General features: G+C 38.6%; 1 protein-coding gene across 1 annotated transcript in view; it reads left to right on the forward strand.

Annotated features, from left to right (window-relative positions):
• The window catches only part of MOB1B (MOB kinase activator 1B), a 43320-nt gene extending 28482 nt beyond the window's left edge, over positions 1 to 14838 (forward strand). Inside the window, exons 4-6 of the mRNA XM_062574255.1 lie at positions 5712 to 5845; positions 8195 to 8358; positions 8924 to 14838. Coding sequence (XP_062430239.1) covers positions 5712 to 5845; positions 8195 to 8358; positions 8924 to 9001 — 376 coding nt within the window. The 3' untranslated portion in view covers positions 9002 to 14838. The remainder of the gene's footprint in view (positions 1 to 5711; positions 5846 to 8194; positions 8359 to 8923) is intronic.
• Positions 14839 to 15035: the final 197 nt, after the last annotated feature.

Raw genomic sequence — 15035 nt, forward strand, 5'->3', positions numbered from 1 at the left:
GATGCTGCTGCTTTTTAAGCTACCTTAGAATCATAAATGAGAGATAAATAAAGAAAAACAGTCTTCTCTGCTTCTTCCTTCCTTAAAATGAAATTTGTTGTTACTTTCTGAAGTCAGAATTCCCAGCCAGTGGGGTGTGGAGTTGAGGAAGGGTAACAGGGAGCTCTGGGAAGGAGAGCTGGGGAGCCAGAGGGAGCATCAGCTCTGCAAGATGAAAGCAGCAAGACAGATGAAGAAAAGCTTTGGTGCCACGTTCCTTAGCTAACAGTGGATGCTGCTGAATGCCAAAACCAGTGTGGGCAGGCAAACCTGCTGCTGCAAACCAGGCAAGGGGCGAAATATAAAACGAATGAAAGTTTGCTATTATACAAAAGAACTTTGGTAAAAGCTTGTGCAGTAACATAGCCCATGGCCTGCTTCGTGCTTCAGAATGTGGAACAGACTCTTACTTGTTAAGAAAGATCATGAAAGTATTTGTTTGCGTTATTGTTTGTCTGAGGAGAAGCAGTTACTTGGGGGCTGAGGTTAATCAGAGGCATAGCCATCTGTTTGCCAATCTAAACAATTTATTTCTCTCCAAAGGGACCAATAACCTTTGACAGAAGTTTATCTGATACTCAAATAATTATGAAGTGGGTAGGAAGGAGACACTGTGGTCCAGGAAATGTATTCTGCAGAGCTTTTGGTTAGATGACGTTGTGCCTAGCATTTGCAGAACATTGTTCAAACTGTGCAAGCCCCACCAGTGCTTAGGGGTGGGTTCTGTGAAAAATGGGTAAGAGTGTTTTTGTGTTTGGGGGGGGGGTGGGGTTGGGGCTACACAGGCACAGGACCAGGTGACATGGAAGGCCAGCCATGACTGGCAGTGGAGCATAGACTGTATGTTTAGTTCAGGTGAATGTGGCCATTCTTTAACTTAAAGTGGACCTGCAAAATTTTCTTAGGTATTGCTGGAAAAATTACGTAAGTACTGATATTTGCAGAATTCCTCTTTTTCTTATCCCTCTTTCCTGTTATCTTCTGGCTCCAGCAGTACCAGCAGAAAAGGCATTGATTCTTAGGTACTGTCTGCTGCTTCTAGGCTGAAGGTTACTGCCTCTTAATTCTCTGTTGGCTGAGCTGCTTTGTTCCTACATCCTCATCTGTTTCAAAGGAGTAATGAGTTAGCTGAACCAAATGATAAGGTTGTTTCGGTTTGAAACAAGTTAAGCAGCAGTAACATGAGTAACTAGGGAGAACTGAAAGCAGCAAGCCCTCTTATGTAAAGTCTGATTTGATTTTTTTCTTTCTGTGCAATTCAAGCCTTGTAAAATTATTTGCCTTCCAGTATAACTGCATCCGCATTTGGGCTTTTTATTTTAGTAATTCAATGTTTGGGATAGCTAAAGCAAACCTATAGTTACATTTAAATACACAATGTAGAGCTACACATTTTCATTGAAAAAATGCTTATGGTCTGTATATTGAAAAAGGTTCTTAAGCTGCTGATATGTACGTAGTGGCTTGACACCCGTTATGGCACAGTCAAAACTTGCATAGCACAACTAACAAGCTTGGAAAAAGTCTATGGAAAAATTAAGCCAGACTGCTTGTGTGGGAGAGTAACCAGAGCTTATGCATGATGTTTCCTGTATCCACTGCCTGGTACTGGTGTTTAGTCTTCAAAACCTATTTAAAAGAATAAATTAACCCTTTGACAATGGACGGATCGTCCATTGTTCGTGTATGGGTGTTTTGTGTGTGTTTTTTGATGCAGGAAGAGCTACCTTCCCTAAAGCGCTACCTTTAAGAATAAGCAAATACATGCAGCTGTGTAGCTGCTGCTGAGGCTCACTGGTTCTTTCAGTAGCAATCTTGAAAAGAGGGGCTTAGCTGAGGCAGGTAGCTTCCTGGATGGGAGGTGGGGAGCCAAACACTGCTTTTAAGTTGGGGGGGAGCACAATTTTGGCCTTCCTACTAACATTAAACAGCACGTGTGCTGTGGTCTCACTTAGATTTCTGTTGGACTAGTCTTTGTTGGAAGAATTGTTGAATTAGCCTTTAACAAGGTGTTAGGACCTTGAGTTAGTTAATAATTGACGTAAAGTTCAAGAACAGAGCGCTCTCTCCCGCTGCTCAGCTTATTGTCTTAACAACTAGCGGGGGCGGGGGTTGGGGGGGAAGAAGCAACCCTTAGTGTTGCTCCAGACATATGTTTTCTCATGGTAATGTTCCATTCCTTCAGCAAAAACAAACCATTTTTAGCCAAACAAGCCCTAGTTGGTTAACACTTCTCATTACTTTTAACAGTTGTAGCATCACTATCAATGGAAGAGGCACAGTAAGAAGTTAAGAACCTGCATAAAAATAGTATGGTCTTTGGCTAGTATGGGGTGGATGGAATTTTCTTTATTTCCTCCGTGGTTGTAAGTCTTCAAGGAGAATGCAAAGGACATGACTGCTGCATTGTTCCAAGCTGGATGTCTGAACTGGGGCTCTAAAATCCAAATTCAGGCATTTATGTGAGTGAGTTAAGTTTACTTTCGATATTGACAAGATCCCTTTTGACTTCCAAGAGGTTTGTAGGTCCTCAGTGCCTCTGCATTTAGGTGTTTGACTAAGAATAGCTTGACATTCAGAGGTGGACAGTTCCCATAAGCAAATTGAGCCTAGTAGAGCATAGTTGAATGTTAATATACTGTCTTTTGTCCACTGTGTCTGTAGCAAAGAAAGCCCCCAAAACCCCACAGGCCCTTTAAATACCCTATCTTTCAGCAGTATAAATCCTCTTCCCTTTTGCAACACTCCACTTTGCACCTGAGTCACTTGACCAATAGAGACAAAACAGAATATGATGTTTTCAGTTGTCCAATTTAATACCATTTTGCTGAGATTTAAAGATGACAGTTGCAAGTCCTAGGACCCTTTAAAAGGCCTTACTGAGCCACTGAGCTTCATTGCTGTTGGGCAAAGTAGTAGCTTTAATTTTACTCAAGCTATTTTCCTTCAGGCCGTGTGCATTGAATTGCATGGTAGAAGGAGCTGGTCCTATGATCATTTATACTTGGGAATGTTTTCTAGTGTCAGAAGCATAGTTGGGTTTTCTATTTATAGATGCCAAATAACTTGGATTTGTTAATATTAGAGAATTCTACCAGTGTCATTAGGGATTCCTAACTTTCTCCCTCCGCTTGTTAGTGTAAGCCATGTATTTGTTGCTGTATTCCTCACGCTTTGTTTTGCCCATAAGAAAATACTCTACTGAATAGTGGAGGTTGTTCACAATATATTTTCCCTAGAGGAGTGCCATATAATGATAAGGCTAATTTATTTTCTATTACCAGAGACAGAGGCGTTTGCTCCCAAGTTTGAGATACAGTTTATTGTTGTTGTTTTTAATGTGTATGGAATTTCTGAATGTTGTTTTGTATACAATTTCAAAAGGCTTTCAGACCCTAATTTGATACTGTTTATAAAAATGATATCTTTATGTCATTGTTAGCAGCTGATCACTTATTGGGAAAATGTTCTCCCAGTTACTGTTCTGACAAAACAAAGGAGTGTTTTGAACATCTTTAAGCCAAATTTGATCAGAAATGGTTCTAACGGCTCATTTCAAGTGGTCTGTACAGTCTTTAAAATAGAAGACCTTTACAAATATCAAATATCTTCATAATATTAATTGTGGATAGCAAGGGAAAGTGTCAACTGTGATATTCACAGCCCAAATGTTGTGGCATACTACTATATATTAAGAAATAAAAATCAAATAAAGCAAGCAGTCCCCCATGAAAAGAACAAATACTAGCTGTTGATAACATCTCTTTGAATTCTCTTAAAAAGAATGTAGATTAGGTAGGTTTGTTTCCTGTAAGAGCATGACTGTTTGAGCTGCCAGTACTGTCCTTGCTTTGGAGAGGAGTATTGCTGCTAGTCTGAACCACTGTTAGTTATTTTTTTTTCTAGGAGGATTTCAAAGCTGCAAAGCTCAGCAGTCCTTTTTGCTTCTGGCTTGGCAGCACGCTTACCCCACGGATAGTGTTTCTTCAGCAATGTTCTTTGGCTGGTTGGCTGAACAACGCTGGCTGATTTAAAACAGACATGGGAAATGGTGCTGTTTTCAGATCGAAGAGATGGCTATGCATAGCTGTCAGCAAATGAGAAGAAACTGCGCAGACCTTAAGGACTGTGAAGGAATATTAAGATCTATGCATTTGTACTTAGCAAGAAATAGAAACACTGGTTCACTTGAAAGCTGGTATTATCAGATTCCCAATGTTAAACCTGTTTTTTAAAGCTACTTGTTCTCAAGATTAGCCATCTACTGTTGTGTATTGACATAGGTGGAATTGCTATCCCCAAGCCAGTCAATAAATCTTTAATTTCATGAAGACTTTTTTTCTCTGTGTGGTTGCACATGTAAGTGGATGATGCTTAATATGGTTCTCCATAGCTCTTACAATTCCTGAAGTTAAAATTATAACTATAAAAATGAATGATACTGAAATCTGCTGATGAAGCATATTACGTAAAGGATGTTAATGTTTTTAGTTATATGAACAGAAAAGAATAAAAATATTACACATTTTATTGCTCCATAATCATACAGTGATTGGTAAAGCTGAAGAATCTCAGCTCATTTACAAATAGAAGAACAATAACTAAAGACAATAACTGGCCTACACCTATCCAGTGGGTCAGTGGTATGACTGGAAACAACTTTTCTGAATGCTTTTCATCTGTGAGTTGAGTGGTACTGCCAGACCCTCATATGAACATTTTTTTAAGGAAGACTATTTAATTTAGAAGCTTTCTTCTAACTGTCAGCTGAAAGGCATTTCATGCCAGCTTCCAGTTTTGTAGTAGTGTTCCTTGGTATTAACATATCCCTGAATTTGTCCCATATCTTCAATGCAATAGTAATTTGGGATCTCTGATAAAAAGAAAAATAGTTTGGTCTTCAGTTACTCGAAATCTGTAAGAGCATTTTCAAGTTTAGAGCATTTCCATTGACGTTGGGGGCCCAAAGTGTCTGACTTGCACCTGGTTCAACTACTGGGCATTGCTACTTGCTTTGCAGATCTCTGCAAATGGAGTCAAAGAAAATCCCATTGCTAGGGCTGACTTGGTGAACAAAGTTACGTATGGAGCATAGGCATGGATCAGCTCGAGTTGGAAATCAGTCAGATACCTTCACCAGTTTGAGTCTTGGAGGTTAGCTTTTGTTTGTATGAGAATTTAATGTAGCTTTTTGATGTTTCACTTCAACAGGTTATCAGTAATAAAAAAAATAAAAGTAAGAAAAGAATAAGCTTTAAAAAAGAATAAGTAGTTGTTGCCTTTTTCAAGGAAAGAGCTCTGTGTAAGTTTTGGAAACCTAATCCTACGGCACCTTTTTGATATATAGGGATGTTTTGACTGCAGGTTGCCATATACATTTTGTCAAGTGTATTAGAACCAAGGATAAATGAGTCCTGTGCCTGTAAAGGAAGAATATTTTTGAAGGCCTTCACAGAATACAGAACAGAAGCCCCCCTGAAGTCAGATTGCATTGGGGAGAAGGGGTACAGAGCAGTTGCAGGTGACTTGGGAACATCAGGGCCTTAGTTTCAAGGAAGAGCTCTGGGACGGTGTGGGAGTAAGGGGGGGTGGAGCAGGAAGAGGAACCTTCCTGGCGTCTGTATGCATGATTCACTTCTGTTAAGAAATGTCTTCTTGTTATCCCAACCCAGATATGAGTACCACTGGGCGGACGGGACAAACATAAAGAAACCAATTAAGTGCTCTGCACCAAAGTACATTGATTACCTGATGACTTGGGTCCAGGATCAGCTGGATGATGAAACGCTATTTCCATCTAAAATAGGTAAAGTAAATAATTAAACTTGAACAATGTATTGAGATTACAGTTGTACAGAAATACTGAAGTCTTGTACCATTGAAAGGTCTCCTAAAGGTCTGATTAGGGTAGGACAACTGTGAAAGGTTACATTATATATAGAAAGGCACTTTGATCTGTTAAGATAAAATTTAAATGCTAACATATAGACTCTGATCCATATGTTAATACTCTTATTAATGAGTCCATCATAATTCAGAATGTAGGAAATACTTGTTTCTATTTAACAAGTGACCTTTTTGACTGAATGCTTTTTTTTAGTTTTGAAAAGTGATTTGTTCCCTAGAAATAGGTAAGAGGTTATTAACACCTTGTAAACTGTAAACTGGTGCAGACTCACGGATTTTTGATGCAGAAAAGATGTTTTGTCCTGATGGGGCACTTCTCTTAGACCTTACCTTCCAGGAAGTGGAGTTGCATCTTTGATCCTAAATGCGTTTTTTAAAAATCTTTTCAAATGAAAATGGAAGATGTATATTTTTTAAGGAGATCTCCTTCATAAATGAGGAAAGTAACAAACCACCATCAGTTTAGTAATATAATACTGATATGGTAATAACAGGCATGAAGAACTATTTGCTCTAAAGCTTCTAACTGGCAGTTTTCCAGTACACTGCTGCTACTCTTAGGCTTATGATCCATTGCAGAAAAAGGAAGGGAGATTTCTTGATTGCTTGTATTCTGTGAATAGTTTCTGAAGCATTTGACAGATCTTCAGTAAGCCTATCCAGAGAATCAAGGCCACTTATCAGAATCAAGTGGCATTTGTTTTTACTTAGAGTAAACAGAGAAGCATGGGAGGCTGGTTTGTTTGGGAAGAAGTGACAAAAATCTAAATTTTTTCCTGCTTAGTAGATGTGAGCGTAATATCTGCTTACAATATGACATTGATTTTAGTGTTTCATTGCAGAGTTCAGAACTAAGGTAGAAATTTGGTACCTTGCTAACAGGAATAATACTGAATTGTGATAGTTCATATTAAAGTTGTTTTCAGAAGACTATGTCAGGACTTGATCTTTCTTTTACTGCAGCTCATACTTCTGTGGAGTTAGTTTTTTTGAAAAAAAAATACATCCCATACACCATCCTATGAAAAGAAAGGCAATGATTCAGAAAGGGACTTAAAGGTCACGGTGGACAACCAACTGAATATTAACTGGCCCTGAGCTAGCGAAGGCTAGCGAATAGCTAGTGAAGGAGATGTGATGAACATGCAACCACAGGCATGAGGTTAGGCAGGAGTATGAAAATTTCGTTGCTAGTGTTTTAAATTGTTAGGGACATCAGGAGGGGCTTACAGCATTCAGCTTGGCCTCAGACCTTCAGACAGGACTTCACCAATTGGAAAAGCTGTGAAAGAGCTAAGCTGACTGGGAAACCTGCTACCTAATGGGAAGCTAAAAAGGTTCAAATTATTTAGATGGACGATGCATGTTTTTTTTTAGCTTGTGGATTTGTCAGTTAGAGAACATTGCTCCCAGTGGCTGACGGCTCTTCCCTGAACAGTTTTTATTGAAAATCATGCACTAGCAAACTGATTGAAACTGATTTTAGCTGTCCTGGGTCATTTTCAGTAAAATGACTGAAAGGAGCATATTTTGGTGCTTTACCAATACAATTTTACCAAAGGAGTATTTTAGCAGGCAGGTAAGAAAGCCTCTGGCTCAGGGATGGTGATCTGGCTAAGGGACAGTGATCTGTCTGAGGGATGGAAGTTAGCAGAGGGGAAATAAGTGTCTGTTCAGTGAGTATGAGACATCTGGAAGAGAGCATTTTTGTGATTAAGGTGGCTTTCAGTTACCTTCAGAGAAGTATCTGCTGCCACTGAGGTAGCCTGGGTATCTTGGACACCTGCACAGGACCATCAGTGAAAGTGAGAGCCTGCAGGAGACTTTCTGCACTGGCAGTCAAGGCCAGGCATCTACTGAGGACATCACTGAGGCATTAGGTGCCTGCATTTGGGCATCTGAATCCCACTGCTAGAGGCCATATAGGAAGAAAATTCTTGATCAGAGAAGGCTCTTCAGGGAAGTATAATAAGGCATAATAAGATTCAGTAACTAGAAGCTGAAGCCAGGTGGGTTCAACATAGAAATGTAATTAGATTCATCTTGGAGCAAATTCAGGAGGCACTGGACTACTGAAGGGAGGGAAAGCTCCTCTCCTTGTGCTTTGGTGCGTGTTGTGCGAGCAGTTGAACTGCTGGGTGAAACGAAACAGCCCTTGTGCAAGACAGATTTGGATTATAATGTCTTTCAAAACACGTGAATGTAGCATGTACGTTTAAAAATATGCCATTGGTTCTGTTATTTCTAGGTGTCCCTTTCCCAAAGAATTTCATGTCAGTGGCAAAGACGATTTTAAAGCGTCTCTTCAGAGTTTATGCTCACATTTATCACCAGCACTTTGATCCAGTGATCCAGCTGCAGGAAGAGGCACATCTTAACACTTCTTTCAAGCACTTTATATTTTTTGTTCAGGTAAGTTTAGCAGGAACATTACGGTTTTGGTTTTGTTCTGGAAAAAGTAATGTATCAAAATAACACTTAACAATTTATTAACAACTGATGCTTTTGTATGAGTATGGACAACTTATAACACCCAAATGTGTCTTATTCTATTTGAATCTATATTTACTGCTGGGGCATTCATGGAGCTGAAAAGTTGGTTTCAACAAAGTATGTTTATTCATTACCAAATAATTAAATAGAATAGTAATTCATAACAAATGAGAGGGAGGACAGCATCTGAAACCATGTTGAAAAGAGTGCATTTGCTCAAAAGCTACGTCCCTTCCTCCTCCCACTGCCTCAACAAAGAGCATCTCCCTCACACGTTTCCCCCTTTGAACGGGGGACAAAGCTTTAGGCTTTCGTTTGAACTTTGCCATACAGATAATTGCAGATGGACAGAAACTGCTGTAGTGGCTAACCCTGGACTTGAAGAGCTTACTGCCAATTGACTTCTATCTAAATAAGACTTTTCACTTCAGTTGCACAAATAAAACACTGTGTATGTATGTCTTTCTCCTCATCCTTGTTACAGGAATTCAACCTTATTGATAGAAGAGAACTTGCACCACTTCAAGAATTGATTGAAAAGCTCACCTCTAAGGACAGATAAAAAGAAGAGGATTTTTTCAAGTCACTTGTTTCTTTAAGCGAGCGTGTGGTATTTAGTTTTTGTTCGTTTGTTTTTTAAAAAACAAGACAAAACAAAACCTTGCGCTGTTATTACTGACAGCCAAGCTCTACTTTCTGTGCTTTTATTAGGGGAAATCTTTTGTCTGTTAGTGACACGCAGTAAATAGCCTTTTTTTTTGATTGTTATTATTCATTGTGAATTTTTAGCAGGTGCTGAGTGTTTATAAAGGAAACATGCTTGGTTGGGGGATTGACTCTGCTGGTGGATGGGTTCTGTATTGTGTCAATGATAGCCCATTCTCATGAAGTCCCTAAAAGACTTGCTTACATTCTCTAAGTGCCTTGGCAGACTCACTTCTGAGGTGCAAAGCACATACAATACTGAACGTTGCTGGAAACAGAAATTATGAACTAACACCCAGGACACTTACTGATACTTGTTTTAGAAAAATTTATATATGCTTACACTAAAAAAAGCCATAACTTACTGAAATCGATGATCTCCAGCTTTTAATACAAATATTTGTCTTATTTTTTTAGAGAGATTAATACAGAATTTTTCAAAGCTAGGTATTTCTTAAAGAGAAAAGTGATGGTGAAGTTCTAGTCACCAAATCAAAATGACGACAGTGGTGTCAAAGTTTCAGATAGCCTGGGCTTAGCAAATGATTATTTGTCTATTGCACTGGTTTGGCATTTCACAGTTGCTTGTATTTTTTGAGAGAGAAGCATCAATTTAGGTCAGTCACTTTTGTAGACTTTCCTAGCATTTGCCAAATGAACCATCAGTTTGCACAAATACAGTTAGGGAAAATAGTGTCAAAACTACACTGGAATAATACCAAGAAAGATCTAGCTTGAAAAATAGCTAGTGAGATGATGTTTGTAAGATAGGAATAAAAAGCCCAGCTCTGTGATGGAGCTCTGCTGGCCAGTGTTTTCTGTGGTAGGGAGTCTATTTTGGAGGGAAAATGATTTCATGGACCACTTTGGATTTATGTTAGCGCAGTAGTGTTCTCTCCCATTTAAAATTGCAGCCCATCTCCAAGGCAGCTACGGCAGGGAAAAATAGTAGAAACATACTGGTGAATTTTCAGTGGTTTGTCATTTGGTAAGTGCATCTTTTATTTCTAAAAAAAACATTCAAAATAGGTCCTTCCTCCATCTCAGATAGTCATGGGGGTTTTGGCAAACAGAAACCTGATTCCAATACAGTTTTAGCAAAGATATTCAAACTATAGTCTGTGATCATACAGAAGTTAACTTGTCACAAACTTCTGTTCTCATTTCTGCTTTGAGAAACAAAACACAGGGCTACAGAGGCAAAGAGACTATCTCTTGTTCATTTATAGATCTTGTCACAGCTGTTGTGTTTTGGATTCAAAGAAATCTGTATTAGGTTTTGTAATGTGCTATCCAATGATATCACTCAATGCCTGATAATAATACACTAGAGGATTAATGTTGCCAGGCTTGGCTAGATAGATAGAGATGACTGTTTTTAGGTCTGCATGATACAAAGACATAAATTGATCTATTTACACTAGACTGACTCTTGAACCTCAAAATTTTATAATTGAAACCAAGGTCAGCATGTGACAGAACAGTTGAGCTTACATTTTGTGCACTTCTGCTTGACTGAAAACATTGAGTGAAAAATAAAATACTGTGTAAATAGCCTGAAAAACTTGCAATTGGTATAGCCATTGGTACAGCCAGCTAATCAATATAGAAGCCCATTGATAAACATATGTTAATTTTGGAGACTAGAATCACTATTTTGAATTAAAATATTTTATTTCAAAATAATCTGCATCTTATTTTAAGAACAATATTGTTCTTCAGTTGAGTTAAATTTCCTTGTCTAGCAGAAGCAGTTGAATTTTCTATTACGCCTTCTGTCTCTTCATTTCTTACCAGACTTGAGCACAGTTGTGAAAATCCAGTATTGCACTAGAGAATGGTCCACAGTCCACATGAGAAGGACCAGGTGGGTCAAACTTACGATGCAAAGACTTCTTTCCCTCAAATGTTGCAACAAACTCCCAGTTTTAAAAAGTCGGAGTAAAGTCTTATCCCTTCTCAACTGGTAAGGATCTTGACTCTCCCTTGTGTATGCACATGTGGGAGGAAAAGAGGGAGATGCCTAATACTTGTTATCTCTTTAGGGAGACGGGGTGGAAAAAAAATGTGCAAGCCATAAGAAGAATAAAGACAAAAGCAAGCAAGAAGCACAAACACATTTCCATTACTTTGGCAAGTCACCTAAGACTGTGGTACTCACCCCAACACTTTTGCCAGTTCTCCTCTTTTTAGGACATGTACTCTCTGGCTGGCTAGGAGTTCTGCTGGCCAGTGGAGGAGTCAGTCAGCAGTGTAACACCTGGTTGCTGCTGACAGGAATTGAGTAATATGGTGATAAGGAAGAAACTAGCTCTGATGAGCAGAATATCCCAATATGGGATTGAGCAAGTACTGTTCCTGTCCTGCCTGATAGCTGGAGAAAGAGTTCCTCTTGCACATACCACCCTTTTTATGTGCTGTATGGTATGTTAACCAAGACAACTGGGAATGCAGTACCTGTAGGGACCATATGAATTGTTCATCATTTATTTGCAACTGCAGGATTTTTTTTAACTGTGTAGCAAGCCTGACATGTGGTCTGGATGTGACTAGGTAAGCCTGGTTTTGTGATTGTAGAATAGTAATGCTGGCTATAGGCAGAGGGTTGAAGGACTCCTTTAGTTTGTGACAAGTGTCCTTTCAGAATTGCAGGGGCAGATAACATCCATCTGACTATGGAAAAGCAGCTTAGCTTCTGAATTTGAACTGCAGTATTTGGAACAGACTGCAGCTAGGCAGGAAGCTGAATTTAAGAACTTGCTGTTGCACACATGAGCTTTTTGTGTACTTAATACCTGAGAAATGTTGGTAAGTTTCCAATTACAGAGGCATGGTAGTGTTGCAGGGGCAGTTAGCTATTAAAAATGCTATTAACCTTCATATCCGATAAAATCTCTTTTGCTGAGTTGATTCAGTACTGCTCAGGGAACCATGTGTGCTGAGTGTGCTTACTGGAGAAGGACATTTCAACCAGTCGTAGAGCTAGCTCATGTTACCCCACTGCAACAAGACATGAGAGTGAGAGTGGTGTAAGTCTGCACCAAGGTGCTAAATAGGAGATATCCTCCATTAGAGTTAAAGTGGTCTGGTTAGTTTGATACCACGTACCAGTAAGTATTCAAAAGAAGATTTAAAAGTGAGGATTTGCTATGATAACAGTGCATTGGCTGTTCTTATACCTTTGCTCTGGACTTTTATTATTATTATTATTTTTAACAGTTCTGGAAATTCAAAGGCATCTGCTGCAGGTCAGAATTACAATGCATTGTGTAAAAGATTAGCCTTACATAGGTAGTGTGTTTTTTTGTGATTAGAATCTGGTGGTAGAAAACATTTTTACCAAATAATTTCTAGACATGTGCTAAAAGCTTGGAGATCTTGATTTGCCTGACAGCTGTATGAACACATTGTTTAATTATACACTTGAAAATAACAACATGAAAGATACGTATGCAGTGTTTGGGATTCAGTATCCCTGTGCTTGTTATATTTGCAGCTTTTAAAGTTTTTTTTTTTCTTCAAAAAGATGTGGGACCAGAAGTTCATGTGTGTTTACACTTTTGAAGTAAGGGCACACTGAAGTACTAAACAAAAGTTGCCATGTTTTACAAACTGAATCTGGATCTGGTGAATGTGTTTATAAAATAGTGCATTTGCTGGAGGGAGGTGAGGAGGACCTCCCCTCTCCCCAAGTAAAACCCAGAGAAATAACCCGCAAACAGAACCCATGCTGCTCTAGGCCTCTGTTCAACGGACTCTCTGTTACATGTCACGAGCTCTGTGATACAAAAGCTTACGGCTGCGTAGTCAGTTGGAGCAGAACATGCTGATGAGGTTTAAAACCAGGCTGAGCTGTCAGTGCTGGTTCAGGCCTTCCAGTGTAATAAGCTCTTAAGTTCTGTGGCTTGAGGTGTTCTTCAGCTACCACTATACTTAACTGTGTCAGTGGTTTGGGTGGTAACTTCAGGAGGTCATCTACCTCGATGGGATGGGGCAAACGCTGTTAAATTACTCAAGTTCTGCCATCTTTGCCAGTGCTGACACTATTTAGATTGTGTAGAAAAATTCCGCTCACAAAGATTGTACCTTCTTGAGTAGTTCTCACTCAAGACAGGGATCCAAGTTAATTGTGCAAATAGGGAAGAAAAAAAAAAGCCACATTCTGCTGTTGCAGGTAGCTAAATGGTAGCTGAGAGGAGAAAACAATTTTCAAGGGGCAGATAGCCCATCTGCAAGTATCAAGTTTCTTTTACTGCTTACTATGCAATGTAGAATTTTGAACTTTTGCTTTTACTTTAAGATACAAGATAGACAAGCACTGTCCTTATTCAGTATTTAGGAACTGAACACTCTCCCAATCTCCCTGACACTCATTTACAGGTAAGATACCTATTTGCTGCTATTGACTTTACTTACCTTTCAGATTGTACCTGTTTCTCATTCCTGCCCTCTTGAATTACCACACATAACAAATCCTTTTGGGTAGTTTTATTTTTTTTTCTTGTCAGCCTCTCCCTCTTCCTACCTGCCAGAGTGCTGTATTACTGTATATAAAACATTCTTAGTTGGACTATTTAAAAAGCTGCAGCATGAATACAGACTCCTTGCTCCTCTTTAATTAGAAAACTCGCTGGTATTCTGAATCTTGTTTCCTTCATCGCTAATATCAGTCAGGTTTTTCCAAGCTGCACTACTAAAACCTCTGGCAGTTTTACGATTGCTTGTTGTCTTTTCCTGGATGTTTTACCTTATGAGACCAACACTGGTCATTAGTATTAAACCTTGTATTTTTCTGCTTGTCTTAATTTCCTCTTACCAGGTTAAGATTGCAGTGTAGTTAAATATCAAATTACATTTTTGTTTTAGGAACAAACTCCCTAACTTGTTCATAGAATATTGTATTTTTAGGGAAAATTAATTTTTATAGCCACTAAACTATACTCATTATTTTTGTACATTTGCAACGTCTCACATTTTTCAGAGACATGTTGTGGAGGGAACACTTATTTTCAATGCTGTTTTACTACTTCTGTATGCTGAAATCGTGTTGCTTAATATTGCGGAAGCACATACCTTGATATGCAGTAACAGTGAATGAGGTTTGAATAAAAGGCCATTTTCAAAGGCCAAAAAGATACTATAAAAGCAACACTAACTTTCCTCCTCCTTTAGAATCTTAAAACAGATGTGAGAAAATAAGGTGTAAAATACAAAATGCAAGATGGGAGCCCTTACTGTAAGCTAACTGTGCCAATATTGCTTCAGTTTGTATTCATGGATTGGTATTTTAGTTTTAAATCAAAACAGCTTTTGATTTAAAAAAAGAAGAAAAAAGTTGAATGTCTGAAAATCTGCAACATGTTTATTTGAGAGATGTAAATAATGTATACAGATTGTTGTATGTGATGGGACAAAATATTTAAATTCTAGTTTTTTTTTCAATAAGAAACTGAAGGCTGTTTATAAGGAAAAAAATAAATAGCTACGTTTGACCATGATTGTCTTTTTTTTTTTTTTCTTCTTGAGCTTGTTTCTAAATTAACTTCTATTTGTAGATAGATTTTTTTCTGTATATTGTACACATATGAACATTACACATACAAATTAGATTTTTGTAAATGCCTTGCGTGAATTTGTGAATATTTGTATTGCAGGCAGACACGATAGCAATAAAACAACCTGATACCCTCTATATTTCCTTGTTTGATGCCCTGAATTTACAAAATACAAATGGAGCTCAGGCTAGGAATTTCGGATAGAAAGTTTAGTGTCGCATTAGCTGAATGTCAGCCTCTGTCTGGGGTTATTTTGAAAGCTTTCCTGCAGTGGTGGTGGCACATCATGCCCTCAGTGCTCTGCTGTTTCAGGTCCCCAGGTTCACACAAAGCACA

This window comes from Rhea pennata, chromosome 4 (assembly GCF_028389875.1).
Source record: "Rhea pennata isolate bPtePen1 chromosome 4, bPtePen1.pri, whole genome shotgun sequence".
In the NCBI taxonomy this organism is placed as follows: Eukaryota; Metazoa; Chordata; class Aves; order Rheiformes; family Rheidae; genus Rhea; species Rhea pennata.